The sequence below is a fragment of the Triturus cristatus genome, chromosome 4_1 (genome assembly GCF_964204655.1).
Source record: "Triturus cristatus chromosome 4_1, aTriCri1.1, whole genome shotgun sequence".
Classification (NCBI taxonomy): Eukaryota; Metazoa; Chordata; class Amphibia; order Caudata; family Salamandridae; genus Triturus; species Triturus cristatus.
In genome coordinates this window covers 809,161,751-809,175,556 of record NC_140585.1, presented here as the reverse complement: position 1 = coordinate 809,175,556, position 13,806 = coordinate 809,161,751, and the positions used below count along the sequence as shown (strand labels likewise).

General features: G+C 44.9%; 1 protein-coding gene across 2 annotated transcripts in view; it reads right to left on the bottom strand.

The window, feature by feature from the left end:
* Positions 1-13,188, bottom strand: part of WIF1 (Wnt inhibitory factor 1) — a 310,473-nt gene extending 297,285 nt beyond the window's left edge. Inside the window, exon 1 of one of the 2 annotated variants that reach the window (XM_085653433.1) lies at positions 13,088-13,188. In XM_085653433.1, the coding sequence (XP_085509559.1) occupies positions 13,088-13,184 (97 nt within the window). In that variant the 5' untranslated portion in view covers positions 13,185-13,188. Of the gene's footprint in view, positions 1-11,525; positions 12,300-13,087 lie in introns of those variants that run through there. The other variant, XM_085653432.1, reaches the window with a different exon arrangement.
* Positions 13,189-13,806: the final 618 nt, after the last annotated feature.

Below are 13,806 nucleotides of genomic sequence, written 5' to 3'. Positions count from 1 at the left end.
TAGGGCAATAGGATGGGAAGTAATTTAATTATAATAAATTGGATATTCATCTTTATTTATTAGTATTTATTTATTTTTGATTTCATAGAGTTAATTGTGGGAATTATTTTATAATTAATTAATTAATAATTGGCTGTTAATTTTAATTGATTAGTTAATGTTTAAATATGCTAATTGTGTCATTTTTTAGGAGCGGGTTGTGGATTTATAGGGGAATAAGGTGGGAAGTAATTTAATTATAATTTATATATTAATATTTTGTATCAATTAATATTTCTTTATTCTATACTTAATGCTGTTAATTGTGGGAATTAATGTATTAGTAATTATTTATTAATTGGTAGTTAATTAATATTATTAATTAATTGGTAATTATGTTAATTGTGTCATTTTTTAGGAGCAGGTTGTGGGTTGATAGGGGAGTAGGGTGGAAAGTAATTTAATTATAATTAACTTATTAAGATTTTGTATTAATCAATATTTATTTATTGTATATTGTTAATTGTGGGAATGAATGTATTATTAATTAATTATTAATTGGTTGTTAATTATTATTAATTAATTGGTAATCATGTTATTTGTATTATTTTTTAGGAGCGGGTTGTGGGTTGATAGGGGAGTAGGGTGGGAAGTAATTTAATTTTAATACATTTATTCATATTTTAATATAATATTTAATTAATTTCCTTTTATAGTCTTAATTGTGTGAATTAATTTTGTATATGTATTTGTAATTAATTATTGTTAATGAATCATGTTAATTGTGTCATGTTTTATGAAATTGGTGGCGGCATTTGTAGGGGAATATAGTGGGAGGTAATTTATTTATAATTAATTACTTATTTGTTAATTAATGCTAATTAGGTAATTAATATTAAATATGCCAATTGTGTTGTAATTTCAACGTGTGAGTTGCGGGGTTTAAAGTGGTAAATGGTGGGAAGTAATTAAAAACAAAATTAATGATTTGTTGTTAATTGATATTAATTTATTAATGAAAAATTAGTTATGGAAATTGTGTAAGTGTTTTTAGGTGTGTGTTTTGGTGTTTATTGAGGTGGAGGGTGGAAAGTAATTTCGTTTAAATTAATTAATCATTACTTGATCATTATTAATCATTTATTAATTGATAAATATTTTTGGTAATTGTTTAGTTTTAATTTTGTTTGGGGATTTAGGTTCAATTGCTGTAACGTTTGGTTTGTACATTCATTTATACATTTTTAAATGTGTTTTAAAATTATTAATATTTGTTTATTTGATATATAATTGTGTTAATTATGGAGGTAAACTTTTTTGTTTAATTTAGGTGTGTGTTGTAAATTGTGTGGTGTTATAGGGTAGGAAAATAAATATTACATTTATGTACATTTTACTTTTGGGATTAAGATTAATGTCTATTAAACAATATTTATTTGTTTGTAAATTGTTTGTTAAATTTAAACAATTAATATTTTTATGTCAATTTTAGATTTTTGCTACATTTTAATATTTTTATATATATTTTGCTTTGGGGTTTTTTATTATATTTTATCATATAGTTGATATTTTGTTTGTTTTTAAGTTTGAATTTTGTTCTGTGGGAATACTAATTAATACCCCTACGCTATCCAACACTTTCCCTACTGTTGAACTTGCTGGAGTGGGAATAGTAATTTTTAACCCTCCGCTATCCAACACTTTCCCTACTGTTGCACTTGCAGGAGATGGAATAGTAATTTTCTCTCCTCCGCTATCCAACACTTTCCCTACTGTTGCACTCATTGGAGTGGGAATAGTAAATTAATACCCTCCGCTATCCAACACTTTCCCTACTGTTGCACTCATTGGGGTGGGAATATTAATTTGTACCCCTCCGCAATCCAATACTTTCCCTACTGTTGCACTCCCTGGAGTGGGAATAGTAATTTTATCCCCTTTGCTATCTAACACTTGCCCTACTGTCGCACTCATTGGAGTGGTAATAGTAAATTATTCCCCTTCACTATCTAACACTTTCCCTACTGTTGCAGTCACTGGAGTGGGAATAGTAATTTTTATCCCTCTGCTAGCCAACACTTTCCCTACTGTTGCACTCGCTGGACTGGGAATAGTAATTTTTAACACTCCGCTATCCAACACTTTCCCTACTGTTTGCTGGAGTGGGAATAGTCAATTATTTCCCTCCGCTATCCAACACTTTCCCTACTGTTATACTCACTGGAGTGGGAATAGTAATTTTTACCCCTATGCTATCCAACACGTTCCCTACTGTTGCACTTGCTGGAGTGGGAATAGTATTTTTTCCCCTCTGCTATCCAACACTTTCCCTACTATTGCACTCATTTGAGTGGGAATTGTAAATTATTCCCCTTTGCTATCCAACACTTTCCCCTACTGTTGCACTCACTGGAGTGGAAATAGTAATTTTTTACCCTCCGCTATCAAACACTTTCCCTACTATTGCACTCCTTGGAGTGGGAATAGTAAATTATTCCCCTCCGCTATCCAACACTTTCCCTACTGTTGCACTCGCTGGAGTGGGAATAGTAATTTTTTACCCTCCGCTATCCAACACTTTCTCTACTGTTGCACTTGTTAGAGTGGGAATAGTAAATTAATCCCCTCCCCTATCCAACACTTTCCCTACTGTTGTACTCGCTGGAGTGGGAATAGTAATTTTATCCCCTCTGCTATCCAACACTTTCCCTACTGTTGCACTCACTGGAGTGGGAATAGTAATTGTATCCCCTCCGCAATCCAACACTTTCCCTACTGTTGCACTAGCTGGAGTGGGAATAGTAATTTTTACTCCTCCGCTATCCAACACATTCCCTACTGTTGCACTTGTTGGAGTGGCAATAGTAATTTTTACCCCTCCGCTATCCAACACTTTCCCTACTGTTGCACTCGATGGAGTGGGAATAGTAATTTTATTCCCTCCGCTATCCAACACTTTCCCTACTGTTGCATTTGCTGGAGTGGGAATAGTAATGTTTACCCCTCCGCTCTCCAACACTTTGGTGCCGATTCCCATCTGGGTAAAAATGTTTGCGTACGACTCGTATCCGTATATTTTCACGTACGAATCGTACAAGTACCGTACAAACTGCGAAGTACGATTCGTACGTGAAAAATACATACAAATTGCGTCGGGAAAAGGGTCCGAGAGGGAGACAGACATTTTTACGTCCGAATAGCGTCGGGAAAAGTGTCCGATAGGGAGCCGGACATTTTTACGTGCAAATCGTAAAACAGAAGTCAGAGCGCGCAAGTACGATCCGTACCGCCCGTCCGAATACACAACCGCATGTAAAAGGCCCCGTACGGAGCGAACGCTGTAGCACACATGTACACGGGTAAACTTGTGCCCAGATACGAGTCGTACAGCCCCCCCCTCACCCCGCACATGTCAGCACCGTACCCCCATATATCAGCACCGTACCCCCCTCCGCACCGTACCCCAACACTGTAGCACAGCCCCGCACCTGTACGTGCCGCACCCCAGGCCCGTCTCCCAGCCCCGCACCTGTACGCCCCATACCCCAGCACCATACCCCAGCCCCCCGTATGTACGCGCCGTACCCCCACCCCCCGTATGTACGTGCCGTACATGGCACTGGGGGTACGACGCATACATACCGGGGTGGGGGTACGGTGCGTACATACGGGGGGCTGGGGGTACGGCGCGTACATACGGGAGTGGGGGTAAGGCACGTACATACGGGGGTGGGGGTACGGCACGTACATACGGGGGGCTAGAGGTACGGCGCGTACATACGGGGGTGGGGGTACGGCGCGTACATACGGGGGGCTGGGGGTACGGCGCATACATACGGGGGTGGGGGTACGGCGCGTACATACGGGGGGCTGAGGGTACGGCACATACATACGGGGGTGGGGGTATGGCGCGTACATATGGGGTTCTGGGGGTACAGTGCATACATACGGGGGCTGGAGGTACGGCGCGTACCGGGCCCTCTTTTCATCGTGCATTGCGGCGTACTTAGCTTTTCCGGCACTTTTTGGCTCCCGTAAAAATATAGCCGTGCAGAGTGCTGTGGGTACGAATCGTACTTGCTGGTCCGTAAAACGCTGCCTGACTCCGTGCAGACGTCGTGTACGCGCTGTCCAGGATCGGAATTGTATGTATTTTTTATGCCATAGTTTTTTTTAGGATTCGTACGGAAATGGTATTTCTGTACGAATCGTACTTGCTGGTTTGTAAGGAGGATTTCCCGGGTACGAGTCGTACGGAGAAAACGCTCCGTACGACCATTCGTACCCGGGTTTTACAGGATCGGAATCGGCACCTTTCTCTACTGTTGCACTCAATGTAGTACAAAATGTAGGTTTAAAAAATATTAAATATTTTAATTTATAATGCATTTTTTTTATTTATTGATTTTTATGTTACAGGTGTGTGTATATATATATATATTTATTTATATTTTTAAATATATTTATAACATTTTAAAATTAATTACAATTATTATTTATTAATTGTTTTTACGTAAATATATATGTATTTCATTTTATATATAAGTATAATTTTTTTTAATTACATTTATTATAATTGTTAACAATTACAAATAAATCTAAATTATGTTTTTTGAGTTACATTTATTATTTAATTTATTTTACATTTTTTGTTATATATATTTAAAAAACTATATTTTCTGCATCGATTTTTTTTTCAACAATATTTTTGTACTTACCATTATGAAGATAGGAAGTCGATATTATTGACAACGATATTTATGTCCCGATATTTTAGTAACTCGATATTGTGGTTGTCGGTATTCTGTCAGTGATCCATCTCAGAATGTGCTCCACAGGCTCCCGACACACAAGTGCACTCATTTCAAACTTCTCACAGACACATTCAAGGCACTACACAACTTAGGCCCCACCTGCATGAACAGTCGCATTTCCTTACACCACCCACCCAAACTCCTCCTATCCACAGGACTCCTACTCATACACATCTCATGCGTACACAAACCAGAAAGATGGGTGTTCTCTTAAATCATTCGTAAAGCAAGAAACAGCCTCCCACTCCACATCAAATTCTCCTCCCCTGTTCTTGAATCCGGCAATAAGCTGAAGACCTTGCTTGCACAGACACCTGCTCTCACCAGATTACCCTCGCAGGTCAGCTTTACAAATACACATAACCAGTAGCGGCCCGTGGAGGGAGTGCTGCGGGCGGGGGGTAGTAAACACCGGAATATGGTTGAATGGAGGTAAGTAAACAATTAAATTAAATAAAACGAACTTCGTTGCGAGCGCTGCATCGCAATGGAAAATGAACATGAACAGATTTGGGAATTAGTAACAGGGCAAATTTTGCAGTGTTTTTAGGTCTTCATTTGGTAATCTAAATTTTTTCAATATTTGAAAGCTCCTAGGGTGCCACATTTGGTTGCAATTCCATGGTTTGTCGAAATTAGTACTGTACTATGACCCTTATTCTGACGTGGCCGATAGGTGTTGAAGATATGTGTTATAATGTAAAATAAATCCATTGATGCCGAGGTGTATATCAAACGAAGATGGTTTATTGATGAAGATTGTAGATGGTAAGATCAACATGTAGATAATTGTGAGCCCCACCAGGAGCAGTTCCCTTGCTGCTCAGCCCATACTCCCAACTGACACTCATCCACCAGGCATCCCCAACATTCCATTACATCACATATACCAGCATTCCACAACACATCCACTCACAACACATGCACTCTGGCTTAGCAGCAAGGCAGGGAAGTAGGAAAGATGCATGGCAACGAATACAAGATACCACAATATGCCTGCATACATTTTGTCAAGTAATACTTGAGATCTGCAAGGGTAAAAACGGTTTATAAAATGTTGCCGTTCTGTAGCAAGGAAAGCAAGCAGTCTTGACCTGTAGGTGATCTGTGTTTTTTTACCCAGTGGAAGTGCTCGGTGTGATTTGAAAAAAGTATTTAGCAATGCAGTACATTATATAATGTGTTTAGAATCCGCTGTGCGTGAGAGGGGGAGAGAATTGGGCTCAGTCTCCTTTCAGCTCCGGAGTAGAGCCAGCCTTTCCCAGCTACTGCTCAAGAAAGGGGGGCATGTCCTGAAAAGCACAAGAATGCGGAAGATATCTGAGTTGAATATCAAGAGCCTGGAAAGCGCGGCGTGCTGGGCTGGCATTTTGCAGCATAAATCAAGTAGTTAAAGTGCACTGCTTGTGAATCGGGCACCGCAATAGCCTTGAAAGCGGGGCATGCTGGTCTGCCATTTTTCAGGAAAGCCTGGTGTTACTTAAAACGGAAGGCAAGGAGTTAAAGCACAGCGCTTGTAAAACGGGTGCTGCAAGAGCCTAGATAGCACTGGAAGTGTGCTGTGTGATTTGAAAAAAAGTTTTTAGCAGCAGCCTGTGAGGACGTGTTATTGAGCCCAGTCAAGCACATCCGAGTTACAGGTCCCAGACTGCACAGCCCGAGCCGAGGTCTGGCAGCCTCCACGGTACTGACACATTAGGCACGGGGGTGTGGGGGAGGGCATGAGATATATCGATAGAAGCACATAAACTATCCAGAAAGAGAAAATGCCCTATGCCCTACCTGCGGAGCGCCGGGGAGCCTGCTGCTTCCTTTGCGTTATCCTAGAGTATTTCCTCAGCACCTCTTCGATCCCTGGTCTTTTTATGTAGGAAGGCGGGGGCGTTAAAAAGAAAAGGGGTACTTGAAGTCTCTTGGGCGGCGGTGTGGGCTCAGCAGGTGAGATCCTGACTGCGGGCTGGACGCGGCAGCGTTCCTGGGGGCTGGGGGCTTAGTGGCCTGCCGCTGCAGCACCTTCGAGGCTGTGGGCAAGGGCGGGCGTCTCTCATAGCAAATTCCAGCTGTGCTGCCGCTCCGGATGCCACATGCTGCTGTTAGGGGAACAGAGGCTAATGGTGTAAGTGACAGTCCGGATCCATGCCCCTTCTCTTCAACCCCCTGCTCCACTTCCTTCCCCTTGATCCCTCTCCCCTGACTGCTGACAAGGTGCTTCACTCCCAAGTCTCTCCCGGAGATTAAAACAGTCCTGCAAATGCTGCAACTTTCCACCTCGGTGTTGCCAAACACATCAGAGCCATTTTCCTCTTGCATCACTAGAAGGCAGCGCGAGGCCGGACTCTTGGGGGGGGGAGTGGAGGTGGGGTTGCGAGCTACGGGAAGATAACAACATCACAAGGAGGGCGGGGCTGTGTTTACTTTATTCCCTGCCTGACACTTGGCTTCGGGGTTGCGCAGCGCGAGCGCTTTTCCCCTTTGCTGTCACTCACGTGGTTCACGCCGGCAAAAAAAAAAAGTGGTAGGGGTGGGGGGAGAGCGGCCCAGAGCACACACAGCGTTTCCCTTGCGGGAGCGAGCAAGGGCACCATCTGTTTGAAAATTAATTACAAACAGATGGTTTCAAAGCTCGCTCCCACAAGGGAATCGCCAAACGTGCACGCGTTGCCATTAAAAGCAATGCAACGCGTGCACATTTTTTGGCCAAAAACAGATACTATTCCTAAAGGTCTCCTCCTAAATAGCGCATGTGCGCTGCGTAGGCGAGACCTAAAAATGAGTGTATATAGGATACTTTCAATGGTAATATTCCAATGGTAAGTTTGGGGGTGAGAGCTTTGTACTAAAAAAGGACACATTCAATTTTAAATCCTCGACTTGCTTGGAAAGGTCTTAGAATTCGACAGCAAGTGAACTCACAGAATATATATGTAGATTCGACCTCCCAAGAGGTTTTGCTCAGTAAGTCTAGATACTGAATGGCTTTGTTCTCTGTTATAGCTTTCCAGCTCCAGTCTCCCGGCAAATCCTTTCTCCATGAGCCAACTATGAGATGTGGCAAAAGAAGAACCCATGTCAGTGCCACAATGCTGCAACAAGCATTTGTAAGGCCAACAGATATCTCCTTTGAGACCTATTGGGTTTGGCAATGGTTTTTAGCCATGTTGAATGGCATCCCTGATGCTGTAAAGTATGGCTAAAGAAAATAAACATTTTTTTAAAAGAGGCGCTATAATGTGGTTGCATCATTTTGCACGCCTAATAAATACAGAAAGCAAATTCTCTTTATTGATGTGTCGGGGAGGCGCGAGTAACATGGAGGGCCAGGTGGGGGGAGAAGTAACATGTCAGGGGGGAGGTGAAAGGAAGCAAAACAGAGGGCAGGAGAAGAAACATGAAAGAGAGAATGAGGGAGGTGGTGGGTGGAAGCAACATCCAGGGTGGGGTGGGGAGGGGCAGCATAGGGCAAGAGAGGAGGGCGCAGGTGGTGAAGCAACACTGAAGCCAGGGGTGGGGAGGAGAAGCAATGGGCGATAGAGCAAAGTGGGAAGAAGCACATGGGCGAGCAAGAAAAGGGGGAACTACTGGGATCGGGAGGAGAAGCAGGGGTGAGAAAGGAGGGAGAGGATGGGGAAAGTAACAGAAGACATGGTGAAGAGAGAAAACCACTAGCGAGAGCAATGTGGAGCGGGTGGGGAAGAAGTACATGGGTGAGAGAGAGAGAAATATGGAGTGTGGAGAAGGGAAGAAAAGCACACTAGGAAGACAGCTGGAAAACACATGCACTGTTGTGGAGTGCTTAACACAAAAGAAAACATAAGTCCTTAAAAGTATGCAATGCACAGTGGAACGACACAAGTAAAGAGACAATGCTCCAGGACAGACACAAGATGGAAGAGGCAAGCCATCGAATTGTAAGCAAGAAAATGAGAGGGACAGGTGAGCCAACCAATGGTTAGCAATGGGTGTGCTTCAAACCCAATATGTGCTTGGTAAGCCCACAATTTGTCTCGCAACAGACGGTGCATGGACTGTCTAATAGGCACAACCTAAAAAGTATTCCCCAATAAATAGAAAATCATTGTGGTATGAAATAAACATCCCTATTTCATACAGCTAAGAAGTATGCTCAATATATGTCACTGATCTGCCAGACAAAACTATTTGAGGGCTTTCAGTCCATCCTGTTGTTCTTTTTATGTATATAAAACACAAACATCCAAAGTGAGCACTACCCGACCAACACTACTAGCAAACCCTAATACAATCTTTTGATTTTTTATAAATATGAGGATAGTGAAGTGACATAAGGCATCAGTAATCTATTGAGAAAAATAAACATATTTTCTGTGATTCCGCTTTTATACTCACAGCGTACTGTCTCTTAGTTTCATCTGGTCTTATGTATGTCGGCTAAGAAATATGTTGAGGGGACCCTAGTTATTTGGAATTTAGACACTAGATAATGAAACTCCTAATGTATCAAACAGGAAAACATCCGGAACTAAATGTAGTTGTTCCCCAACGTGAATTAACATAATCACAGCATTTACCTTTTGTCGATGCCTTTCTACTGTAATGAAACCCGCCTGCAGTGGGCTGCGATGGACTGCTTTCTTTGCAGGTTTGCATAAGGAATGAATTCTCACTACTACACTTTACAGTGTGCTTTAGTTAGCACTGCCTACTTAATTATGTGCACAGCAGCTGTATTCCTAACTTTTTTTGAGTTTCGGGTTTACTTGACGTTTCCCATACAGGGACTTTAGAAGAATGTCTTTCGAACTAGAAACAGTCTGACAGAGAGGTAATGTACATTACAAACATGTCCCACTGGGATCCACTTTAGGATTCATGACATCAGAGTTTGAAAAGAGATACAACTCATTTGGGATTGTTGCACTCTGGGCACTGCTGCTTGGACAACACTGGGGTGTAAACATGAACCTGCATGTAGAGTGAAACTAAATCTGTTCACCAGGTAGAAGGGTCATCACTGTCTTCCTTTTTAATTACATTTAAACCATGTTTAGGGCGATTGTTTTCAACTACGGGCAAAACACCTGCCCACAGTCCATATTGGTAACTGTTTCACTCTGTGTTTTAGAACACTCACCGAAGAAAAGGAAAAGAAGAGAAAACAAAACAAAAGGAAATAAAACAAAACAAAGGACAGGGAAAGAATAATTGAGCAAGGAAAGTAAATACGCACATTGAAGAAGACATGGTCACAGAAACATGTTTTTCCAAGGGCACTGGGCGTAGCATTGATAGCAGTGCAAGTGTTCTTCATATAAAAAGACGTGTTGCATACATGACCTGGACACAGAAGTGGCAGATCAGGCAACAGCAATGCAAGCTTCCCTGACAAGGAGAACACGTATGGCACTGGTATCGACAGTACAGGCTTTCTTCACACGGCACTGGCAGCCATTGCAAGCTTTTATGGCACAAACAGAACCTTTCTCCAAACAAAACACATGCAGAACTGCACTTTCCTATCCAGTGCTTAATTTGAGCTGGTGGTTGCTGGTGGGGGGCTTCGGCACTCATGTTTGGGGACTACACTTATTTTTCCTCATCAGACTTTTACCAGAGCAAGAGAGGGAAAAACACACAAACAGGAAAGAAGGAGGCAGTGAAAGGTGGGAAAAAGTCACAAAGGGGCATAGCAGGAACCTGAAAGAGTGAGATAAAGGGGAGGGGGGGCCTGGCAGTGGATTAAAGAGTCATGAGGTGGATTCAAGACTACAAGCCTTGGTATGTGGCCTGTCAACATTAAAGAGCACCGGCCGGGCTTCAGAGGAGGGCTTTGGGTACTGGTATTCATTCTTCTACAAATTAAGCGCTGCTCCAGATGACTTATGGGACAGGCAATTCCTGTGCAAGCTTTGCTCAAGCCAAGAGAAAGGTCAATCTAAGACAGGTGCGGGTGAGATTCAGTCACAGGCAGACCAAATACAGGACATATAGATACCTTTACGTGTTATTAACTCCCAGAGCAGGCTTAGCAGAGGCAGTGGCAGTACAAAGAACTGGTGCAGTACTGGCATCCACGCAAGCTTCACACACAAACACACACTAAAGTAGAGCTGACCCCTTAACGACAAAACGCCGTCAACGCTATGCGCTGCTTACATTTTAACGCCAGCCCCTCCCTGACAGTGGCCTCCACGAGGCAAGCGTCAACCAGATCACTTCGAGCCAGTGGTGACGGGACGAGGTCCAGAGTGGATCAGCGTTGCATCTCCCAAGTCACGGGGATTGTGAAAAGTCCAAGGTCACTCGAAGAACAAATGAGCCACGCCGATCCGGCAGGATAGTGCTAGGGATGCGCTATGTAGCTGGTGGTGCATTTTGGAGCGCACTGTCAAAAGTATATTAATAAAGCACATTGTGGTATGTACCGCACTGTCTTTTACAGACAGCACATTTTCTATTGACAGGGCCAATACATTTGAAAAGACGTGCAGTTTTACTGGTGCACAAATGGCACTGTGTGGAAATCGGACAGGCTGGCAGAAAGACAGGGAGACAGACAGGGAAGCAGGAGGCGATGCAAACGGACAAGTCGATAAGCAAAATGTCATTGTGAACACCTTTTAAACACTGTAGACATGCAATAATACGCAAGCATGCTGCAGAGAACACTGCTCTTTTAGCGGAATTCACCACGTGCAACCGACCTCCAACACCCCCCTGGCTACAGTAAATTCCAAGAGGAGAGAGAGATGTTACCTATAAGGACCCGGGCTTGGTGAGCGTCGATCCACATGTACAGAGAGTCCTCGTGCTGCCCGCCCTGGGAGGGCTCCGCGAACCACAGGAGGGCCGTGCAGAGAAAGAGGGCAGCTGTCGGGGCCATGCTGCTTCCGCGCGCGCTGCGGGCGTCCTCTGCTCTGTGCCTGGTCCTTGTCTGGCTCCTGTACTTTGTTACTGTGTCTTCTTAGCGCTTTGCGGATAGGTGACGTCCTCTGTTGCCTAGCCTCAGTCACTGTTGTCTACCTGTCTCCTATGTTCTGCTGTCTGGTCCTTGTGCTGTCTGCTCCCTGTGCCCTGCTGCCTAGCTAGCCCCTATGCAATGCAGCCCACCAGCCTTCTGTGCTCTGCTGCCTGTTCCCGGTGCTCTCCTGCTTGGTCGGCGAGCTTTGTTGCCTTGCTCCTCTCCCCTGATGCCTGGTCGTTGTGTCGTGCTGCCGTCACTTGCCTGTGCTTTGTCGCCTGGTCCCTGTGCTATGTTGCCTGGTCCCTATGCTATGTTACCTGGTCCCGGTGCTATGTTACCTGGTCCCTATGCTATGTTAACTGGTTCCTGTACTACGTTGCCTGGTCCTTGGCTCTGCTGATTGGTCCCTGTCTTGTGCTTTCTTGTTCTTTTCCTCTGCTGTACGGTCCTTGTGCTCTGTGCGCGGTCGCTGTGCTGCGCTCCCTGCTTCTTGTGCTCTGCTGCTTGGTCCCTTGGCCCTGTCGTGTGGCGTGTGTGGCACGCGCTGCTCTGCTCTCTGTTGGTCTGTGGCTGGTGCTGCTGGCCAAGCTGCTGGGCGGGGATTGGAGGGATGTCAGTGTGAGTGAGGAGGTGTGTGATCAAAGGGTGGTGCTTGACCAGCCTCACTTACTACTAGCATGCGCTGAAAAAACAACAAGCACTGGTATACGGGAGGGGTCGCGCGCTGCGCGTGTGATGAGCTGCACTCTGGTCCCCGCCAAGCGGAGCCACACAGCACAGCAACGCCACCCCCATCAATCCCAGGGCATACCGCATCCAACGGGCTTGCACAGCACAGGCTGCACTTAACCAGGGGTACTCAAGCATAAGTACCCTACAAAGCGCAGCACACAGAGCAGCCCAGGACGGAGCGTCACACACCAAGGCTATCTGTACTTCACAGGGCTTATGCAATGGAGAGAGCTCCTACCATTCCGCACGAGGAGCCCCGTGGACTAATACAGCACACCACAGAATACAGCGCTACATTCACTGTCGACAGTGGGAGCTCTCGATTTAGAATGGATAGCGTGGACAGCACATGCAGCTCACGAACACAAGCTCACAAGCACGCGCTCCTGCCCAGTGCCGTAAGGAAACTTGACCCGTCCCTCCCCCCCACCCCACCTTTGCGAGGTACATGCTGGGGCCCCCTACACTCCGGACCCACCCGACGCTCTCAGGCCAGAGGACGGCCAGTACCGGATGGGGCCCCCGGAGATGCCTCCCCCTCTCCCCCCAGCACTGCGTGGGCTTTTGTTAAGCACTGCTCCTGCCCTCCACCGGGCGGCACCACGCGGCGGCGGCAACGTACCACGCACGGAATAGCCTGCAGCTCCACCTCCCCTTCCTCCCAGGAGTCGCTTCATAACACTAGGAGCACTGCGCTCACCCGCGAGGGCGAAACACATCACAGGGAGCACGGCAGGGGTCGCCGCGCAGCGCACTGCTCTACACCAGGGTGAGCGACAGGCAGCACGGAAAGATGTCTTATCCTGAAGACTACACACTGCTCGCCTCCTAGCGGCGCCACCGAGCGCAGTTGATCTGCACAGCCACTGCACACGAGGGCACAGCGCACAGCACTCCTAAACAGCACGTTGCAAAACGGTGTCGATGTGGACACCACGCAGCACAGAGAACGGTATTCCACTGGGGCGAATAGAGAAGAGAAGGGGGCAGTTTAATATTATGAACACACTTTGAACATACGAGTCCTATGGTATGTGATACTGTCACGAATTAAGTAACGCTCGTATTGTGTACACTGAAAACATTTTCAGTACACACACTTTGCTTTTTCTTATTTTGGATATTAGATTAGATGCGTATAATTCGCACACAACATATCTCATTAACAGGCATTTATTTATTACACATCCCACGATCACGTTTTTCAAAGTGCCTGGCATAGATCAGGAAAATAAGTTTAACAAATACACGGAAAGGTGCAAAAACAAACGAAACTGTACAAATGTCACTGGTCTTTAAAATAGAGAAAATGTACTACCAATATTATTATTTTTTCTTTTC